Raw genomic sequence first — 22,425 nt, 5'->3', positions numbered from 1 at the left:
CAGAAGCAGTTTTTGCCCGAATTGTTTACAGACCCCCAGGCGGTACCTAGAAGAGACAGGAGAGAGATGTGCAGCAGAAAGGGAAGAGGGGGAACATGACAAACAACAAACTATGCTATGACTTTCTTATTAGCTTTTTTCAAAATGCTATGGTATGACTCTTTTTTGACATGCTGTCCTGTGACTTTTTTATCAGTTTTTTTCAACATACTATACACTATGACCTTTTTGAAATTCTATGCTGTGATTTTTTTGTGACTTTTTATGAGATTTCCACCACATACTATTACTTTTTAAGACTTTTTATGACATGCAATGCAAAGCCTTTTTCATCTTCATGACATAGTATAATAAAAGCATATGCTTTCACAATAGGAAAATCCTTTATTAACAGAAAAACATGCCGTAAAATTGCTATACCATGACTTTTTTATCATTTTTTTCAAAATTCTATGCCACTACTTTTTTATCACTTCTTTTTGACATACTAAATACTATGACCTTTTTTGACGTGCTATACCATGACTTTTTATCACTTTTCATGAGATTTTCACAACATACTATTACTTTTAAACATTTATGACATACGCCAAAATTACCTTTATGTCATGTACTATACTATGACTTTTAAACTTTTATGGCATAGTACACTTATGACTTTTTAATAGCATTTGTATGACATCACTTATAAGCATTTTTTATCACTTTTTATGACATGCCATATTATTACTATTATAACTTTTTTACAATAATACAATGCACTATGCTGCATCAACTTATCCGCTAGATGGGCAAGTTAACATTAACAAATACAAATGTGGCTATAAATTTAGACTAACATTATTCCTTTATCATACAACCTGCTTTTTTTCTTAGGTTATCTGTAAAACATTGGGACGAGACATTCCTGTATATGTTGATAATATAAGCTCATCCAAATAAATGGATTTCAATCTTGGCTGCTATTCAAATGATCACATATCATAGTTCAACGTGCACTGTTTTGATGCAAATCTATAAAAGGGAGGAAAAAAGAAAACAAGTCATCCCAGCTTAGACAGTGAACATCTTGGATACATTGTATGCACATGTAGTACAATTGTGTATTTTTTAATCTTTAAATTTAGAGTGGTTATAATGTATTTTTCAGTTGGAGCACCTAAAGTTTGCAGGGTTTGATTCCAAGAAGAAATACCATCTTTCTGATCAGTTTTAATTAATGAGATTGGCTGGTAAACCTTTAGCTGGAATGAAAACATGAACATTTACAGACATCCAGGCTGTTATTTATTCTCTTTCACTTTGTACATGCACGCACGCACGCACGCACGCATACACACACACACACACACACACACACACACACACACAGACACACACATACTCACACACACACACACACACACACACACACACACACACACACACACACACACACACACACACACACACACACACACACACACACACACATACACACACACACACACACACTGATACTTTCAGTCTTACTTTTAACAAGCGCTGGGTGGAATACTTTGTCATTTTCAAAGAAACAAGTGCAGCAAAACAGATCTTTGTCTCATTTTCATTTTAACTAAGACATCAATTGAGTGTGATTCCATTCAACTCTAACAAAACAATACTGCAGTAGGCTGTGCATAGAAGAGGTCCTGCCTTACTGTAATTGTGCTGGGATGTCTGCACCTTTAATTTAATCTGAATTCAAATAATGCTTCAAGACCATGTGGATTTTTGACTTCCTTTTACAGTTGCAAAAACCTGTTGCTGACATACTTTGGATCCACATGCATCACAGATACACAGTCATGTTTCCATCTTCAACTTCACAGCGCTGAACATAATGTTGACTTAACACATTTCGAAAAATTTCTCAGTAGAGCAGCATTTTTCTAATCTAAGCGCTGCTTCCTCTGCCAGTAAAACTCAGCGGAACATTGTATTTCATCACCTACACATACGTGATATAATCATATCAGTTATTAAAATTAAACCACAGAAGTGTTCACAATAAGTCAAAACGGATGAAGCCTTGGTTTTCTTAACATTTTAAAACTAAAAATTGCGTTTGTGGCAAGAGCAGTTGTAATACAATATGAGAGCTTGAAGCAGGAACAAACTACTCATATGCTGAAGTTCTACAGAAGCAATCTGATTTGACTATTTTCCAACTCATCCTATTAACATAATCATCTGCATTACCTCAAGCTAAAAGCTCAATTGTTTCCACAGGAGGGGTATTTTCCTTCACATTACCTCCACTTCATATTCATATACAGTGTAGGTGATAAATGTCTGCTATGGGAAAGACCACCTCACAATGAGTGACACACACACATGCTCCAACACTGAGCTTCACATATGCAGTTTGAACTGGGTACTTTTTGTCTGGCAAAGCCACAGCTAAAACATATATGACACTGAATTCAATTTGTTTGGCATGATGAGGAAGTTCTGGGATGAGATGAAAAAGATTTAAGACTTACAGTTTCACTTACCCAGCAGTCACATGGCTTTTGCATGGCGTACCCACAAAATGTAGAAAAGCAGTTCTCTTGTTTCACCCACACATTCTCAGGTGTCTCTTTCCATCTGTTTGGCAGTCTATCCCTTTGTGTGTCTTTCTATGTATCGATCCAGCTCTGCTTATACAAAGGTGTTCCTTTTTAAATCACAGTTTGTTAAAATTTCTACAAATTGAATTTGAAAATGCAAAATCAAGTGAAATATGAGCAGTCAATGTAATTCTTGTTTTTTTAATTGTACCTTTTTTACTTAAAGGGAGTCTTGTGTCACAGCCCAAATCTTTATAGATAGATAGATAGATAGATAGATAGATAGATAGATAGATAGATAGATAGATAGATAGATAGATAGATAGATAGATAGATAGATAGATAGATAGAATAGAATAGAATATAATGCCTTTATTGTCATTATACACAAGTGCAGCACCTGCACAACAAGTTTGTGCAACCCCTTTACAATGTCAACACCTAACATAAAAATATAAAATATAAGTGCAGAAGAAGAAAAAAGAGAGGGGGCAACTATATACTGTACATATATAAAATAGTAAGAAAGATAAAGGATTTGTTTACACATTATGCCAACAATATAGTTATTGGAGTATCAAAAGTCCTGAGTATTAAATATAGATAGATAGATAGATAGATAGATAGATAGATAGATAGATAGATAGATAGATAGATAGATAGATAGATAGATAGATAGATAGATAGATAGACAGATAGATAGACAGATAGATAAAAAGATATACTTTGTTTTACATTGTCCTTAATTGTCTGTTTATACTGTATACCTGCCTCCAACAATGTCCACAGGAAGAGTTATAGTTGTTGACAAACACATTGATCATATTTGCACGCAACTACATACATGTGTTGTAAATTAATTATTAAATCTTAATGCACTGCGTATAAATGCCAAATGGGAGTTATTAATTGTGACACTACATATTGAAAACACAAACAGGGCTAGTACCAGTTGTAAAACAAACATTTCTCTGTTTACATCAATCCTAAAATATTTACAGCGGAATGTTGCAATTAAATGCAATGATGTGTCAACATCTAGTCTATCAAACAAAAAACTGACTGGCAGTGTAGGCCTGTTTCTAGTGCAGCAACATTATAAGAATTGACGAAAAGGAAAACAAAGAAGCGAGAATGGAGGTGATGATTCACTTTCATGAATATCCACAATAACACAGGCCATGCTCCTGAATGACCTTGTTCTCATCATACTGATGATGATGATGATGATGATAATGATGATGAGTTTTGATGAGAGCTGTGAGTTTACCAGTGGTTGTAAACACAAGTGACTGGCAGTGACGGAGGATAAGCGAAATGGTGGTTTGGCTTTTGCAGTTTTGCCATTTCGATTTCAAAACAAGTGGAGCTTCCGTGAATGATTATTACTGAAGGGATTTGTAAACAAGTAACATTCACTGCCATCTGGAGAATTATTGTGAAGTAGCTTAAAATTCATTTAGTGAAGAAGCATCACCAAAAAGTAACTGTTTTGAAGTACAAATACAGTACGTCTAACTGTAGATGCTACACGGTCTTCTGCTGTGCTTTTGTCTGGTGTAAGCGTTGGCTTGTAAACTGAGTAATGTTACATATTGTTAAACGATTTATGTGATGTGAAAGATGAAACAGAATTAAGTAGAGAGAATCCGTGGGAGGAAGTGGGTCTCCCTGTTTACATCTCTGTCTCACAGTTTCCAGGCTGACAAAGACAAACCGCATCAAAGCCTGGCTTGTAGCTGAAGTCACATGAACAGCAGAGGAACTACCAAACACTCCCCCTATCAGCACCCACAAGTTCATATATACCTACCTCATCGACCCATTTCACAAAAAAACATCAGAGAGCACGTCAAGCAACAGAGGACTATAGGAAGCAACAAAACAGAGCAGGGAGAGGTTCAAGCACGGAAAAGAGATTGAAATTTAAATGTAATTTCTGTAAACATTTTAGCAGACAAGTATAGAAACGAAAAGATGCTGTTGGACTATTTCATCTTTGGGTTGATTACCATTCTAATGCCAGGTAAAAAATGTTTACCATAATGTTTTTAACTTTGGGTGATAAAATCTAAATCAGCTTATTTCTACATTTATTTCTAAACTGATTGTTTTCGTGTTTCTTCCCCAGGGGCTCAATGTGAGGAAACAGAGGTGTTTGCTGAAGCGGGCTCTCAGGCTGAACTACCCTGTAAATGTAACCCTTCATCCCCCTTTATCCCCTCCATCGTGTGGAGTAAGGCCAACAAAGGGTAAGACTTAACTTTCTGTTTGCTGCCTCTGCTTATTTAACTCTTTTTCCCCTTAATGCTTTATCCATCCAGCTCCAAACACCCACAAATCCCTCAATTCCCCACCACCATTCTTACCATACCCCCTTCAACTTCAAACTTGTATCTACATTCTGGTGACTCTGGAATGTATGTGGCACATTTGCATCCACAGCACTGTTTGGAGAAAGCAAAAGAGCGGTCTGCAGTACTGGGGCTCTAGCTGGTCATCAAAAGGCACCCACCGCGTGCAATGCCCCCACAACCAGTTTGAGAGAGGAAATTTTAACCTGCAAATCAACAACGTGATGGCGGAGGATGGAGGAATTTACTCCTGCATGGTGGAAAATGGAGGCAAATGGGCTGTGAACGTGGTCATACTGAGAATCATTGAAGGTAAGAAACAAACATGAAGCCTTGAGAACCCCAGATGTTTTGACTGCCTGTATTTAAATGGTGGATGTCTTTACAGCACCGCAACAATTTCTTGACAACGTAATAGGTATTGATAAGCAAAGATTGAGCATGCAATAATTCCATCAATCACAAAAAAAATTATTAAAGAATATCAAATTTAGACTTTACACACTTGTGACTCTTTACATCTGTTTCGGAAATTAGCTCTAATATAACTTCACAGTCTCATCCTCACCTGTATCTTTTACAGTTTCCGTCTCTTCATCGGTTTCCGTATGGGGGAACGATGTTTCGATTAGTTGCAAAGTGACCCCTTGGCCTTACGAAGCCTCTGTGCATTGGATGTTGAACAACAGCCCATTTGTGCCTAAGACTGAAAATGCATCAAACAATGATACCACTAAAAGTATTGTGAGGGAAAAGGCAACAGCAAGACTGGCAGGAAACTGGACCTGTGTTGTGGACTACAAGGGCAAAGAGGGGCGAGCTTCGGCAGCTCTGACTGTGAAGGGTAAGATTTAAGACTTAAAGAGATGTAGAAAACTGTATTATCTCAATAAATAAAGCTGTTTTGTTTGTATTTTTCTCTTAATCTTTGCTCTTTCACTCCCTTTCTCTCACAGGAATCATCCACCCATCTGAAGACAATACTCAAGTGTATGCTGCCTTGGCATCTACAGTCACACTTCCCTGCGTGTTCTCCCCTGGTTTGATCCCCTCCAATCTAGTCTGGGAGAAACTGAAACCTGAGTTTCTTTTTAAACCTGGTCCCAGTCGCCTTCCTTCCTCTTTCTCTCAATCCTCTCCATCCTCTCAGCGACCCTTTGATAAATCTGCCACTTTGAAAGAAGTTGGGTTTGAGGATGAGGGCAGGTACAGATGCTCTGGCACCATTGAAGGACAACGGTTGACTCGAAATATGCAGCTTGTTGTTGCCAAAAGTATGTTAACATGTCTTTAGTTTAAGCCTGAGTATCTTTTTTTTTTTTACCATCAGCAATACATTTAAATGTCTTGTTTTTCTCTCAGTCGATATCCTGTCAAAGAAAACAGGCTCTGTGACGCTGACCTGCCAACTGACCGACACAAGCAAAGTCACCGACTATGAGTGGGTTCATGTGATCTATGACCTCAACGGCACCCAGTCAGTTAGGTCCATCCAGAAGGGAAACACCCTGAGTATAAGCAAGGCCTCCGAGGAGAACCAGGGTGAATGGACATGTCGTTTCTATGGGAAAGAGGGCATTTTGGGAAATGTAACATACCACATTCAAACAATGAGTGAGTTGATTTTTTTCTATTTATGATGTATGAAATAATTATACTCAAAATATACCAACATATTGGATTGATGACCATGCAAAATGTCATATTGTGCCTTTATCTGAGTGTTTTCATGTTGTTTTTCCTTCACAGGTCATCTGAGCGGACCAAAGTCTTCTGGTGGCTCACATAACACCGCTGGTGTGGTTGGTCTTAGCTTTCTCCTCCTTGTTTTGCTGCTGATTTTGGCTCAGATGTACAAGAACCACCAAAGGGTAAAGATCTAGTTGACAGCACTTTCCAGACGTCTCATAAATATTGTATTTTTCCATGAAAGATGCAAAATCTTAAAATGATGTCTCTGTTTTGAGATAAGTCACTTGATTCCAGAAAATTTTTTGCATGAGTTTTGCCGGAAAGAAATGACCTCGATTTACATGGAAAATGTGTTTTAAAATATTAATACAAAATATGAAATGCTTTTGAAATTATGATACGTACTGTATATGTGCACAATCATACATCAGACAAAATTAAATCAATTTGGATATCTTTTTTTCCACAGAGGAAAAGGATCTTTCAGTACCCTGCGCTGGAGACCATTGTTCATACTGTCTCCAATGAGCGGGAGGAGAGGAACCGAGTGAAAAAGTAAAGACACATTAAAGCAAAATGCAGAAGGAATGCAGAAAAGATCTCACAGTGCTAAATTGGAGTAAGATCTGTCTTCTTTATGCATGTAACATGTTGGGAGAAAAATTTTTGTAAATAGAGTATTTTCAGAGCAGACAATGTAGCAGTGTTGTTGTTGAATTTAAAATGTGTATTATCCTATTTGAGATGTATCTGTTTTTAAAATTATTCTACTGTAGTTGACGATTTGTTTATATAGAGAATAAAATGTTTCACAAATAAAGTACGTTTAACAGAAATGAAGCTTGTTTATTTGTTATGTTAAATATAATCTGAAACTCGCAGATCAATGAGTGGGAAAATTATCACTGATATAAATAAAATATACATTTAAAAAAAGTTTTATCATATATTTACAAAAACACTGACCACATGTTTATATATTATTTCAAAAAATTGCATTATTTTTGCATTCATTACAGATTAATTTGATTAAACTGTTATTGTTAATTTTTCTCAGAGTAGTTCACATTCACAGACTGAATTTTGAGTTTGCATGATTTCGGTCATTAGTCTAGTTTTGTAGTGACTATAAGGCTCCGAGGTGCAGCTTCAGGGCTACACCTGACTAAACTCTCCTTCTTCTTGCTCTAAAACTTCGTGGATACCCCAGAAGGACAATGATCGGCTGATGCTCTCCATAAACCCTTCGCCTCCAGGTTGTAAATGATCCATGACTTCGTCATCATCAAAGCACCAACCAGACCAATCCACATTTACTCCATCTGTAAAGTCACTAAAGAAGGTGAAACATGGAAACAGAAGGTCAAAATTAATTATTTTATAACATGTTGTGTGCATGTACTTTCTCTACTATTGATTACTGTATGTAATCAGGTTTACTCTTCCTTCAAGAGTTGCCGCTATGCCTCAAACTGTCTAATGCATTGTAATTTTATTATTAAAGCATAAACTTATTGCTGTTTAAGAAGCCCGCTCATTTGACAAGTATAAAATACTTAAAAGAAGTACTGACATGCAAATTAATACATGATGCATTAAAAATGCACAACGATGTAATCTTATATTGTTAAAATAGACATAAAGCTTAAATAATACTCATTTAAATATATGGTGTATTGTAATAATTTAATTAGTTGAAACTGTTAAAAAATTGAGCAAAGCAAACAGATTGGTTTTGCGTCCTGGGGTGTTTCTGATGTGAGCAATCCACAATTTAAATGATTAAAAAACGTTTTAGCAAACGTTTTGTTAAATATTCAACATGTTAATTTGGACCTTAGGATGCACACAGTGGTTAGTGGTTAGAAACATGAAAAATGCAGGGTAATTTTATGTTTCCATTCTCACAGAACGTTACCAACCTACTCAACACTGACAACTGATTTCAATAGTAGAGATTTGACAGTGTGAAAATAAATTTCCCAATTAAGGGTATTGCATTTACGTGCAACTAACATTGAGCAAAGTATTAAGAGGACATGCATTGAAACTGTGTCTGTGGTTTAAAGCCAGAGAAGTACAACATCTGTCGTGGGATGCCAAGGAAAAGATCTGCACTTCAGAACGTCAATGGAAACGTTTTAAACTACCTGAAAGTCAAAGAACATCCAAATTGATAGTGATAGTAATAAAGCAGCAAGGTGGAATTCCTCTAAACAAAGGACCTGGGCTCTTATCAGAAAGCATCCACCCTGCTAAAGTGTCCTTAATTAGGACAATGAATCAACACAAGCTCCAGGGCTGTTGCTCTGTAGATGGGTACAACCTATTATATCATAATATTACAAATATTTGATGTTGTATGTTTCTAAAACTGGCTATTACAAAGGGGATGTACTGCATGCAGGACTGTGACTTTCAAGGCTCTACATTTTCTGCTAATTAGATATTTTCCTCTTCTGAGGCTTAAAGATTGAGACTGCTAAAGCCATACTCTTATTTGGAACATAATGATGCCACTCTTCAGTCACATGTCAATTTAATAAATGACTTTATATTTGCCTGTTTTCTGTATTCCTGGAGGCTTTTTTGAGTTCCCAAAGTTCCCAATGTAATGCCTATTTCATTGGTCTTACAGTATTGCCATTACTTGTTTGACAAATTGACTTTGTATTCATAGTTTGGTGGGCTCCTGAACTACTCCAATGCTTTCTTGGAAATGTTAGTTTTCTTATGGTAGTATGTTGCTCATGTCCTTAGTTGTTGTTGGTCTAAGTTGTTTAGTTTACTTAAGTTTTTACTGTGCGTGTGCAACCAAATCATAAATGTATTTATTTGGAATTAAATCCATACATGTTAATCAGTAAAAAAATGAAAATTGTTAAAGTAAAGGGCACTAGGTCAAACTAACCTGTTCTTCTTGTCATCTTCATATCCGTCCACCAGCTGCTCCTTCCATCCTTTACTCACTGTGAGGGCTCTATGTCTCATCAGCTCCACCTCCTCCTCCAAGTCTGTGTCTTTGTCTCCTTCACTGGGCGGTGGAGAAGGTGTGGGTGAAAACGAGGGCGAAGGAGGAGGATACCTTGACCTTAAATTGGCCATTTTCAAATTTCTGTCTCTTTTTAATCCATCTCTCTCTTTGGCTCTTTCCAAAAGACCCTCCAGAGGCGAGTGGTGTCCAACTGGATTATGCATTGAGATGGAGAAACGTGCAACATCTACTTGAGGTAACTCGTCCAGACTACTTGAATCCACACAAAGTCCATGGCTTCCTTTAATGATAATGTTAGGAATGGAGGCACTCCTTTTGGTTTTCACTCTCTCACAGAAGTCAAGATCAGAAAGCTCAGATTCGGACAACGTTTGGGGATCTGGAGAGACTCTATCATGCATGTTCCATGGCTTCAGGGAGCCCAGCTTTAGCACCCGGTGTGAATTTGAGCCAGGAGGAAGAGAGTTTCTCTTCAGGTCACTGTTTGAGTTGGGGAGAGAGTAGCTGTTTGATTCAGACCAAACCTGTTCTAAACCATGGAAGAACTGCCTAGACGTCTGATAATAGGAGCCCTGAGGACTACTGATTGGCCTCCTCCTTCGTAACCCCGGTGACCTCAGAATTTTGGAGCTGCCCCAAGTCTCTGGAGAAGCCACCATGTGTTTAGACTGAATGTAGGAATTTCTCCTGGAGTCCTGGTTAACAGATTGGGAATCAGAGTCCCTCTTTGTGGATATGTCTCCTTCTCCTGGTAGTCTAAAAACCTCAGGCCCCTCCCTGGATATTGCTGGTTCGTGAGGAGGTTGTAAAATACTATGTTCATCTGTTGGGTAGTCAACATCTGGATATAAGAAAGCATGTGGTCCAGTTGTGTTGTATCTTGATGGATCAACTTCAATACTGTGAGTGAAATGATCCAGATTAGGGGCAGAGTGCACTTTGTGGTTCCGGATCAACCTTTGCTTTCCTGTTATCGTCAGAGATTCAGCCATTCTATCTTCGTCTTCTGTGTGGATCCCAACTTTGTCTTCTCTCACTTCCATTTCTATCCATTCATATCCTTTGACTCTTTGTTGCTTAACAGCAAAGCCCTTTTTCACTAATTTACGGCCATTGTCGATGGGCTGACGGGGGTGCCAAAAAGATACATCAGAATTGTTGTTGGCCACATCACCTAGAGGTTGTTCATCTGCTTCTTTATATGCCAACATCCCATTTATTGATCGGGGGATAATAAATTCCTCTCTAAGTTCATCCACAAATGTCGCTTGTCTTGATTGTGTAAGAGGTTGTTCTTCTCTCTCCATATCTTCCTTCTTGGCTATTGTGACATGTTTGGCCTCAAACTGCTGGATTTTCAAGTTTTCCAGTTGTCTGTTTTTCTCTGTCTGTCTCAGATTTCTCAGTTTTTCCTGACAACATAAGGATCAAATTAATTAATTAGTGTTTTATTTGTAATTTTGTATCTTATAACAAGTGTTCAGCCACGCTAGTCACTCTATGAGGCTTTTTGTGCTTTGAGCTAAATGCTAACATTCTTAGAATGACAAGGTTAACATGCTGATGTTTAGCAGGTTTAATGTTTACCATATTCATCATTGTAACTTGGCATTTTAACATGCTAACATTTGCTGATGAGTACTAAACACAAAGTAGGCTACAGCTAAGGATGATGTAAATAGTATTAGTTTTGCAGGTGTATGTATGTGTGCAAGTATATGATTGAAATGTTGACGAGTTGATGGCACTGGAGGGATAGTCAAGACTTTGCCAAAGTCAGAAGTGTCCATCCTCTGGGGACCATGAATGTCCGCTCATAATTTACTGGCTATCCATCCAGTAGTTGTTGACATAGTTCAGTCTGGACCAAATTGACAGACAGGTGACAGACAATAGCCCAATTTTGGCATCCAGCCACACTGCTACAATGGCAACATTACAAGTTAAAGTAGACTATCATTTCGAAAGGTTTGGTCAGAAATGTGAGCTACCATAGCTTGTTTTTACCTTTGCCTGGTTGATGGTGGAGACCCATGTGGAGCAGCTCTCTGATGTGCTGGCCGCAAATATGTAGACATTCATAGCACTCTGAAGCTCACCTACCTCCACAAGAACAAAGGAATCTGAGAAAGGAGGAGGGATAATTATGGGATCTATGTTCTATTTACTTCAGTTGTCTTGTATCTTGACCATTAGAAAGTTACTCACAGCCATCTTTCAGTGCTATGCAATGTGTTCTGTCGAGGGCCAGAGGAGGTCGCACTACCTTCAGCCGCTCTCCTTTCTTCTGGACTTTGGTCATTAGAAGCACATCTGAGAAAAGTAGAGCCACCACCTCCAGCTGCATCATATCATGTGAGAGGAAACATTAAAAAAGTCACAAAAGTAATGACAAGGATGCTTTTAAGAGACAGATTTAAATGTGTAGTAACTGATGCTCACCTTGCTGTCTTTTCTCCCCCGAATCTTCAAGTTTTCCTCCAGCAGCAGCTTTCTAACAACTTGTGAACCTACTCCGCTGATGGGGCATGTTAGGTCAAACTGGCAGATCATGCGGACATGCTGTCAGTAGAAAAACATATTAGAGCCCACATTAGTTTACTTTGAAAAAAGCGCAGGATTTTAAAGAAAAGTAAAAAAATCATATTTTACCTTGTCCACCTCTTCATTTAATCCCTCCACCTCGTATCCCTCCACCCTCTGAGCAGAGATGGTGAGAGCAAGTTCCTCATCTTTTAGCTTCAGGTAGTTATTGATGCTCTCCAAAAAACAGTTTACACTGGATAACTGGAGAAGAGCAAGACATGCTGGTTGGAGGGAGTTTTGTTATTCTGCAGAAAACAAGCACGTTGCGCTGAATTGAACAGCTTTGGCGATTTAAAAGTTCTTATTTCATCCCTTAATTCAGGCAGGAAAATATTTACTTGACACTTGAGAAAATGTTACCCAACTTGGGTTTATAAAATCTATGCAGATTTCAGATTTTTTTTTATATAAACTATATTTCTCTGTTCTAAATAGCACTGAAAGCAATACATAGTGACAAAAGTGTAGCTTGTTTTCTATTGCAGTTAAAACAAGGGACAATGTTCCATGCTTTTTGTATTATGTATTAAGTTCTTGCCGTACTGATGAGGGGGAAACTCTGATATTAAAGGAGTTGCAGCCACTGTAACAGAAATGAAGACAAGCCTTTGTGCACATGTCAGCAGATGTTCACAATTCAAAAAGCTTCCTACCATGCCTTTGAGCGTGTGCTGTACATGAGGATCCTGGGTAGTTTTCAGTATTGCCTTGAGCAGCAGAGGGTACTTAGTGATTCTTTGATGGGGTTTGGCCTGCATGTCCCCGAGCCGCATCCGCTCACACAGAGGGTGAGTCTCCACCCACTGGATAGAACAAAAACATCATCTCACGTCAGTGCTTCTGATTGAAACTAGTTTTATTACATCGTGGCTTGAAACCATAAATGAAATAGTATTTTAAAAGCCTGAATTTAAAGGTTAGGTTTACCCAAATGAATGCCCAACAGCCTCCTGCAGTAAGCTAAGTAGCGTTTAGCCACAGCAGCTTGTATAATTCAATTTTTCTTCAAATTCAATATGAAGTTATCTTTACATAAACAATGTACCAGTTGTGCTATTTAATCCTCAACCCTTACTGCAGAGAGTTTTTTATCATTTTTAGTAGAACATCCCAAGGAATTCCCAGGGAGGTCTTTTACTGGGTCATTTTATATTTCCCACCATAGTTGTGGAGTGCTGGTAAAATACTGAAGCCTTGAAAAATAAAACCATATGAACAACAACAAAAACAACACTTCCACAAGGGCTTAGTTGTTTTTGTTTTGTTTGATTTGGATGAGCAGACCCTTTAACGCCCACCAACTACCGTTTCCTGGTAAAATGTCTCTTTAACTAAAATATCACCTCCCACTCAAGTTGACAAGTGTGATGGTATGACATAAGTGAAAGAGCTAGTGTGAAAATACACATTTACAGTAGTACATTAGATAGCACTGTTAGGGTGCCTCCCTATCAACATGCTATCGAAATTACTATTTTTTGTCTTTTCTTTTTCTTATTTGTTCATATTACTTTTCTTTTTATCTTTCTTTGTATACATTTCTTATCTTTTATATTATACTTGTTGTACTTGTCCTTGATGCACCGTGGGTGAGAGAGTAACGTATTTTTTATTGCTCTGTATGTCTGGCACATATTCTAGAATTGACGATAAAGTTGACTTGACTTGACTTGACTTGACTAAATGCCCTGCACAACAATACATTATTTAAAGCTGTGATAGTCACTTTATTTCTGGCATTGTTGAGCACAAATTCTATAACTATCTTACATAACATATTGTAAGTGGAGTGGTCTAAGAGAAAACTAGAGTTCTGCACCTCCTCTTGGCTCTGTTCAGGCTTTAGCTGGTAGACTTTGGCCAATCACTCTTCTATGAACATGCATTTCCAGTGTGACAGAGAGGGGAGGGTCTAGCTGCAGGAGAAAGTCTCACACTACTTAAATTCCTGGCATTTATTTTGCTTTCTACCCTCTGCAGCTTTAAGGTGCTGTTGAGTCTGAATCATTTTGTCAAAAATGTTGGTGTGACAAGTGGTTGCCTTTCAGTGGGCGGTTATAACAGGTTACCCACGATTTTATGAAAACATCCTAAACCACACACAGCGTCACCCTTAATAACAGAACATTTAGTCATTACACTGAATTCCATACTGGTCCACTTAATGGTAATAATGGCGTTTGTGTGGGTGCGTATTTGTGTGTAAGCTTAAATCCTCACATGAACGTGTTTGTTTGCATGGTGTGCATGGTGTGCATGTCTGTGGCTTACTGCACCTGGACGTAAGTGAGGAAATGTGGGTTGCTCTCGATGTGCCTGCGTGTGAACTCCAGATTGTTTTCCTCCTCCCAACAGTAATTCTTATATGAAAAGAAGCGCTGGTGGAACTGGGAACAAACAGAAAAGGAGGATTAATGGCAATGTAAGGATTTTTTATTGAAAAGTAACATTACAAGTAGAAGTCCTACTTAAAAAAATTAAATGTACTTAAAGGACAATTCCGGCGCAAAATGAACATAGAGGTTAATAACACATGGGTCGACATGTGTTATTAACGGTCTCGGTCGACTCTGGGATATGTTTTCATGCTAATTGAACGTGACCAGTTTAAGCTCAAACACCTAATTAGCTTATAACCCTAGTCATGACATTCGTCGTTTGACTGTTCATGACTATTTTCCCAAGATGGCGCCTGCGTGTATACAGAACTGTACTTTATAAACTATCTTTTTACTTTACAAGTGGCCCAACGACTAGCATTACAAGATAATTAGGGGTTTGCGCTAAAACTGGTCACATTCGATTAGCATAAAAACAAATTCCAGAATATTCATTAAAAAAAAAAAAAAAAAAACTGGTTTGTGATTGCCTCCATGCGGCTCTCACAGACTGTTCCCCAACTCTTCAAATACCGACGTTTTGTTTCTCTGTTTCAGATACTGACACTTAAGTGTATGCACTGTAGGCACTTGTGTGTATGTGCAGCCAACCGGTTATCAAAACAAGGAACAGAGAAGTTAATATTTCAACACACACAGAGGGATGGTGACTTCATCCTCTGTTCAGGATGTCTTTACTCCATTATATCTTTACATAGCAAATATTTTACCAGATTTTGTTATGCATCAATCACAACTCACAGTGTGTGTAATATTTTATTTATCTTTTTATATGTCCCACCTTGACTAATTTTCTTTCTTTTTCCCTCGTGTTCTTAAGTTGGTGATTTTGTTTGTTGTGTTTATTTGCTCTTTCTCTTAATCAAATCAAATCAAAAGAGAATTGAGGGAAAAACAAGAGTACGTAATTGTTATAAGCCAAATGTACTACAAGAGTGCTCATTAGGCAGTAGACTGGCTGGGACACCATTGGAATATTAAATCTGATCCTGTAAATTGTAACAAGCATAATGTTGTAGCTGGTTAAGTTGAAGCTTTTTAAAACTATTTTAAATGCAGGTGGGAAACATAATTTACACGCACAAATATAGCTTCTTGCAAAAACAATTGTAACTTCAGCTGTCAGATAAATGTAGTGGAGTAAAAAGTACAATATTTCCCTCCCTGAAATGTATAATGGAAAATTGAAATTTAAGTAATTTACTTCAACACAATAATGTGTGTGAGTAAATGTACTCGAGTAAGTATAGCAATAAGACCCAGAAACACATCTCTGAATGTGTTTGTAATGTATCTTGCGGGCAGTGAGTTCATACCTGCAGGCAACCGGCCTCTAACATCATGGGGTCAAAGGGATTGCCTGTCCTCCGGACTTCGTGTAACATGGGATAAATCACCTCCTGCCAGAACAGCTGGTGTGCTGTGAGGATGGAGGGAAGGTTGGAGAAAAGTAGCTCAGGGGTCACCTGTCACACGAGGAAGTCAAGACAAAATAAAAAAGCATAGTGTTAAAACTTAACTCCCCTGCTTTGTGATATTTTCCGTCTTCTCAATGGAAATCTGTTGTTGTGCTACATTTTCCACTTGTGTGTTGTATTCTGTGTCAGCCTTAGCGGATGTTCTTGTTATGCCAGTCAATGTATGTCAGAAGTATGCAGATCAGTGGAAAATAGGACTTTAGATTAAGTGTTTGTGTGTTTCCATTTGAGATGAGGCTACATGCTCTGCAGACTGACTGACCTCCAGGAGAAATCCATGCTGGTGCAGGTTGACTAGAGCAGCGATAACCAACTATAAGAAGCAGACACAGCTTTGTTAAACATCCTGTGGAAAATCCCTTTTCAGCTATCACATACTGTACATACTAATAAATATTATTAGTATTTAAATGAGCCTTTGACAGCTGGTAAAGAATGACACGTTACATCTTTGATGACAAGGAGCTTGTTGATGTAGGTGAGCTCAGTGTGGACAAACTCCCACAGCGCCTCCTGTTGGTGTCTCTGCATCTTAGACATCGTCTGATCATTAAAACAAGATGGAGAGAGTGAAAAGTAGGAAATTAGATGATTGTTACAGATATTTAAGGATGGTTTAAAATGTACCTACTGAGCAGGTATTTTACGGTAACAGCAGAAGCATTTGAAGGAAACATTTTTCTCATTGTCAACAAATCCACTGAAAATAACAAATTAAATCACTTAATTCTTACCACTTTCTAAGCTTGTCATAAATCTTTAAAAGAAGGTCATCAAAATTGACTTTTGTATTTAACAAAAAATGCAAAACAAATTCCTACAAGTCCAGGGTACTGCAAGTTGTAATAATTGTTACTGAAACAGGTGTTTATAGTGCTTTTGTTGGCTTAGGGGTTCAGCTGCGGACATAGTACTTTTGTGAGTATTTACAGCAGCAGGATGATGTGTGTGGGATTGACTCAAAATAAACTACATTGCCGGTGTTTATGGTAACTGAAAAACTTGTTGCCCAATGGCTCATCAATGTTTTTATCATAGCTTTGCAGAACAGCGGAGCTATGTGGAAGAGTGAATTTAACATGTTGATTGTAGGATCAATTCATTATTGGGTTAGGTCCTTATCATGGGATTTGTTGACAGTAAGAGAAGAAACAAAATGTTGTTGATTTATCCTTTAAGGGCTCGTACTGAATGAGAGTGCACTATATTGGTCCAGTTCTTTTCCAGCGTGGTGCCCTGACTTTCCTCATTCCACCTCCACTTTAGATCGGCCGGTAAAGCGTAGGCCCCCAGACCCTGCTTTAACATCTCCAGCTGACCTCGCTCCTGACGGGTTGTTAAAGACAGTGAGGACAAATGTTAGAAGATAGAAGGATTCAAAGAAAAATCTTATAAGACAGGGAGAATAAAGAGGTAACTTTGATGTTATAATGAATCAGTAATTTCTTAGAACCGTTATTGTGAATATTTGCGGTCAGACATTTCATTTAAAAGATGCCGACAGAGTAGAACAAGTTGTGCTGCAGTTTTTTTGGTTGTTGGCGTGGGCGGGCATGGTGCGAGCATGTCTGTATCTGTTTCCCAGCATGTCACTGTCAGCATGTAGTGCAGGGAATAACATAATACCTCAGACTTCTCAGACACGCCCTGGCTGAACAGGACCTGTCTCAGTGCACCTCTGGGTTTGGCACCTGCAGATGATCCCTTAGTCAGTGTTGCAAAGTCAGTCACAACCTTCTGCTTGGTCCGCCTCTGAAGAGGGAAAATACTATTTTCAGGTTGTGCATTCCATGTAAGTACCAGAGGATCAATCACATTTCTAAGATGATAAAAAAGGCATAAGATAAAGAAAAACGTGAGCAAGAGATCACATTGCATTACATGTCACTTAGCTGACGCCTTTATCCAAACCGACTTACAATTGCGATGTATGTCAGAGGCGGTACGCCTTTTTGAGCAACTATGGGTTAAGTGTCTTGCTCAGGGACACATTGGTTGAGACATCGCAGTAGGAAATGAACTTGGAGTGTCATATCCACTGTGCCATCACCACCCACCACCTTTGTTTTGTTTTAACCTTTGTTTATCCCGGTATGTCGATTGAGAACAAATTCTCATTTGCAACAACAACCTATCACATTCACACAGTTACACATACATACCTGGAAACTCCCCAGTACAATCACAGTCAGATCTACTGGCCACTGAGCAGTTGGGGTTAAGGGCCTTGCTCAAGGGCAACTCAGTGGTGGTAATGAGTAGGCAAGTGCTGCTCTTTCATATTTCCCACCCAGATTCTATCCTTACGGTCTAGGGATTGAACCAGGAACCTTAACGGGATGCCACATTGTCTCTGAGGAGGGACCCTCCTCCTAAGCTATGCGTCTGTCCCCATGATTTGTGTTTCATGTATGTCAAAAGCAGTAGTCAGTGCCATCGACAGTGTAACACACATTCCCTCAGACATTTCTCACCGTTTTTTAACAAGTGGACCCTTGATACTCAGTGTACAAATACTTTATTACAAGTAGAGGTCCTTCATTTGGAATCTTAGGCAAACTTATGTAAAAGTAAAGAAGTGTATTAGCAAAATGTGCTTAAAGTAACAAAAGTAAAAGTACTTGTAATGCATGTCAGCTGTATTTTTGTTTTAGTTTTGAGTATCGAGCTGTTACATCTGCAAACAAACAAAAATCAGATTTGAAAACAACTTGTGTCCGTATCTTGAAACCAGAGAGATTAAGGTGCTGTCACTGCAATACAATCACAGAGAACACAAGTTGATTTGTGTTAAAACAAGGCAACTAAAATGACTAGATAGAAAATTAACATATTTCTATTATGACAAATAATGTGCCAAACAACTACCAACTACAGTACATGTGTCAGATAAAAGCAGTGGGGTAAAAGTGCAATACTTCCCTGGTAATGTCATTACTATAGACAGTACAGGAAGCTGCTTACCCTCACATTTCACTTGCCTGATAGCCAAATGTGTTGAACTTGTGTTTGTCTGCTGACCCCCTGTGGTGATGGTTTATCTCTGCAGCTGCTGTCGTCCCATTAACAACATCTGGTTCTTTGGTTTCTGTGTCCCTCTGCCTCTCCAGGTCCACACCATCTTGCCACGGCCCTGATGCTTCTTCCATCAGTGAATCATTTCCCCCACCATTTACATGTGGTGCCTTTGAGGAAAGGCTGAGGAGAAACATGCAGGGTTACTCAATGCCAAAATAAGGTGTGTGTGTGTGTGTGTGTGTGTGTGCGTGTGTGTGTGTGTGTGTGTGTGTGTGTGTGTGTGTGTGTGTGTGTGTGTGCGTGTGCGTGTGCGTGTGCGCGCACACAGAGAGTTTGTTACAAGAAAAGGCTTTACAAGAGTAAGAAACAAAATGTAAGGACATTGTGTGCCTTGTTATCATTTTAAATTGTTTACTTAGACTTTTTTTGCAGGGCTAAAGCTTTATAAATGTGAAGTAATCAAACACGATGGCAACAAAACAGAAAAGGCCGAACTATTATAAACAACTTGAATTGTTTGACACTTTTTCTCTTCTGGACCCTCACAATAAAGCATGTCTGTTTGTCACCTGCTTGTTTCATGTGTCTCCTGGTTGTGAACAGCTCAACCAAAGATATTTTTTCCTTGTTTTAGTTGTTATTTAATGTTTATTTTTATAGGAAGAAACATGAAGATAGTTATATTCTGAGACAGTTGGGCTTTTAAATACATACAAGTCAGGAAGAAAATGAATACATAATGATACAATACAAAAGGAAAATACAATACAATTACCACCAGATTATTCTTTGAGTGCTCTTTAAAAACGGCTTCCACTTGAGTTTAAAATGTTCCCAGCTATGGTCCAGTTTGAGTTCCACATGTTGATCACTAAACATAAAATACATCTATCGAGATAAAGATTTATTTAAGTGCGCCTTAAGTTTCTCCATTGTGTTACGGTGCCAGAAACTCTGGAAGATACCACGGGCACTAAGCACGTGGCTATTTAAGTATTTATGGATGAGTTCAAAATCAGCTAATTTAATTTATACTCAAAAGAAGAAAAAAACAAAGATTGTAGCAAAGTTTAAAAAACATATATGTTTTAATACATGTTTTTATTTTTTCTCAAGATTCTCTTATAAGACTATCACACAAACAGTAAACACCAGGAGTCAGTAGGTTGTCAGAGAAACAGAAATCATTACTGCTGTATCTTACAGAGAGTAATGCTGATGTAACACTTATAGTTTCTAAAGCTCCTGTTACACAGTCGCGTGGGTCGTAGCTCCAGGACTCGTGTGACATTAGTTCCTACAAATCCAACACCATCACAATTTGCAGAATATTCTGCTTCACATTTAAGGGTAACAGTTTTCTACATAAGAGTGACATGACCTTGTCATGAACACATGACAATGTCATAACACAGTCATGGCACATGAACCTTTAACATGACCCTAACCCTAACCCTAACTTGTCATGACAAAACCCAATGACAATTACTAAAAGAAGCGTTACGTCAAAAACGTTTATGACTTGCTCATAAGGTTTATGACACAGTAGATACCTTCAAGTAGAGCACAACCAATTAAAATTACAGCAAAGAATGTGTATCCGCTTTCAGGAAGCTACTGTACTGCAATGTAATATTTCAAAAATGTACAGACTACGGAAATGCCATTTCTATTTACTGCTGAGTAGCTCACTACTTTTGTTTAAAAATAGCAGGAATAATGCCACTTACATAAGTGCAGTGTGGGATAGAGGTGGATCTGGTATTCAGTCAAAAGTTAGTCTAAAAGCAAAGGCTCACACGAGCAGACACACAGCAGACAAGTTCACTGCCCCAAGTGCTAAAGCCAAACAGTCAAATATCAAAGGACGGACACAAGAGCTTTCATCACGGTGTCATACCTGTATACAATCACTGTCTGTCTGTATCCCACAACACATTAAAGATTAAACTTAACTTGCTTAATTGCAATTGTAACACTTAAACCTATTATAAAACATGCCTCCTGATAGATGTATAGCCTCAGTAAATCAACAAATGCCACAGGACAGTCTGTGGATCAAAACAGCAGCTCCAACATGAAAGTAATTAACACCAGTAAAGACATGTTCCTGCTACTTATAGCACACACTCACACTCACATTGCCGCACCACCAGCTATCCTTTTTTCAATTTAAAGAAATTATAGACTCTACCTGAGCTTGGTCTGATCCATTTTGTTTCACACAGTCATATTTGGTTTCTGTTAGCTTTCTCCTCCTCTTTCTCTCCGCCTGGATCAGCCCCTCCCTCTCTTCCTTTCACCTGCACCATTGCCCACTGCAACTGGCTTGACGGGAACAACTGGATTCTGCAGCTAACAAATCCATGATCAGGGGTGGTAAATGTGTCGCATTTAGAAGTACTGTACTAAGTGGAGCAGATGTGGTGACTGATTTCTTGATGATCTATTGTTGTTTAATGTCAATCAGGCCTATTGATTACCCCGAGCCAACAGGAGGAATTAATTAAAAGAGAAGAAGAGCGGTCTTACGGGTGTTTACAAAGTTACAAAGCAGCTGCTTCAAGCTGGAATGTAGACTGTAAGCATGCCTGAGGTTAAATGCACATTCACATCCTCACTAACACATTTTTTCACATTAACAATTTATCCGTAAACCCAAACATTCACTCTCAGACGGTTAATGGCAGCACATGTGTGGCTTAATTATTAATATTATTAATTCATTAATCATTAAAATACAAAGACAGATTTATTTAAAGTTTAGATATTAGCACAACATCTGTTATATACAGCTCAACATGGATTGCTCAGTGAATAAATTGTTCTGTTCGGCTAAACAATTCAGTGTAGAATTCATCACTGCATCTGCAATTACTGGAATTGTAAAAGTTAATTTGGCTGAGGCAGACTGAGACGAGGCGTGTCCTGTTTTCTCTGACAGTAATGAATAATGTTTGTATAGTCGGGAAAAAGAAAGCTATTAAGGCTGTGAAAAGCCTGTAAAAGAAGTAGCAGGGCTCTGGTGTAATAGAAATGGCAAACTTCTCTGGCCTTGGTATCAGGAATGCATCCTATGCATTTAACCCATCTAACTAATTAGCGACTTTAAAAGGTGCTCTAAGTCATGTCACATCTGTTTTAGGCTACAGCATTTGTTGTCACTTACAGCAAACATCTCTTCACTATCCGTGAGCTGCCTGTCCCCAGAACACACCGTAAAAAAAATGTGTTCTCTGTAGACAGCCCAGGGTCTACAAACGGCAACAAAAACAATCTGTGCCCACTTGCACCACGATAAGAAGGATGGGGGGGGGGGGGGGGGGG

The 22,425-nt window shown here is 38.4% G+C and overlaps 2 protein-coding genes across 2 annotated transcripts; one reads left to right on the top strand and one right to left on the bottom strand.

The window, feature by feature from the left end:
* Positions 1-4,363: 4,363 nt before the first annotated feature.
* Positions 4,364-7,392, top strand: LOC117946236 (contactin-2-like). The gene is made up of 8 exons (XM_034874242.1): positions 4,364-4,602; positions 4,708-4,828; positions 5,022-5,242; positions 5,514-5,774; positions 5,887-6,204; positions 6,293-6,544; positions 6,680-6,801; positions 7,092-7,392. The coding sequence occupies exons 1-8, from the start codon at positions 4,554-4,556 to the stop codon at positions 7,179-7,181; spliced, it is 1,434 nt and encodes a 477-aa protein (XP_034730133.1). The 5' UTR covers positions 4,364-4,553; the 3' UTR covers positions 7,182-7,392.
* A 40-nt stretch (positions 7,393-7,432) lies between these two features.
* plekhg6 (pleckstrin homology domain containing, family G (with RhoGef domain) member 6) lies at positions 7,433-22,340 on the bottom strand. The gene is made up of 15 exons (XM_034874121.1): positions 21,293-22,340; positions 19,062-19,278; positions 17,707-17,832; positions 17,269-17,406; positions 16,528-16,623; positions 16,343-16,393; positions 15,919-16,068; positions 14,480-14,590; positions 12,857-13,006; positions 12,270-12,404; positions 12,060-12,179; positions 11,826-11,958; positions 11,625-11,740; positions 9,534-11,029; positions 7,433-7,955 (listed from the first exon to the last, which is right to left on the bottom strand). Exons 1-15 carry the CDS (start codon positions 21,310-21,312, stop codon positions 7,778-7,780), a joined length of 3,237 nt encoding a protein of 1,078 aa, XP_034730012.1. The 5' UTR covers positions 21,313-22,340; the 3' UTR covers positions 7,433-7,777.
* Positions 22,341-22,425: the final 85 nt, after the last annotated feature.

The sequence above is a fragment of the Etheostoma cragini genome, chromosome 6 (assembly GCF_013103735.1).
Source record: "Etheostoma cragini isolate CJK2018 chromosome 6, CSU_Ecrag_1.0, whole genome shotgun sequence".
In the NCBI taxonomy this organism is placed as follows: domain Eukaryota; kingdom Metazoa; phylum Chordata; class Actinopteri; order Perciformes; family Percidae; genus Etheostoma; species Etheostoma cragini.
Note: the sequence above shows the minus strand (reverse complement) of the source record. Positions and strands in the feature narration are given on the sequence as shown.

Coding starts and splice junctions, on each gene's coding strand:
- LOC117946236 (XM_034874242.1), top strand. CDS start 4,554: ATGCTGTTGGACTATTTCATCTTTGGGTTGATTACCATTCTAATGCCA. Junction 4,603..4,707: donor GATTACCATTCTAATGCCAG/GTAAAAAATGTT, acceptor TTTCTTCCCCAG/GGGCTCAATGTGAGGAAACA. Junction 6,545..6,679: donor ATACCACATTCAAACAATGA/GTGAGTTGATTT, acceptor TTTCCTTCACAG/GTCATCTGAGCGGACCAAAG.
- plekhg6 (XM_034874121.1), bottom strand. CDS start 21,312: ATGGATCAGACCAAGCTCAG. Junction 16,624..17,268: donor ATATAGTGCACTCTCATTCA/GTACGAGCCCTT, acceptor TTTAATGATCAG/ACGATGTCTAAGATGCAGAG. Junction 12,405..12,856: donor AGCACACGCTCAAAGGCATG/GTAGGAAGCTTT, acceptor GCTCTTCTCCAG/TTATCCAGTGTAAACTGTTT.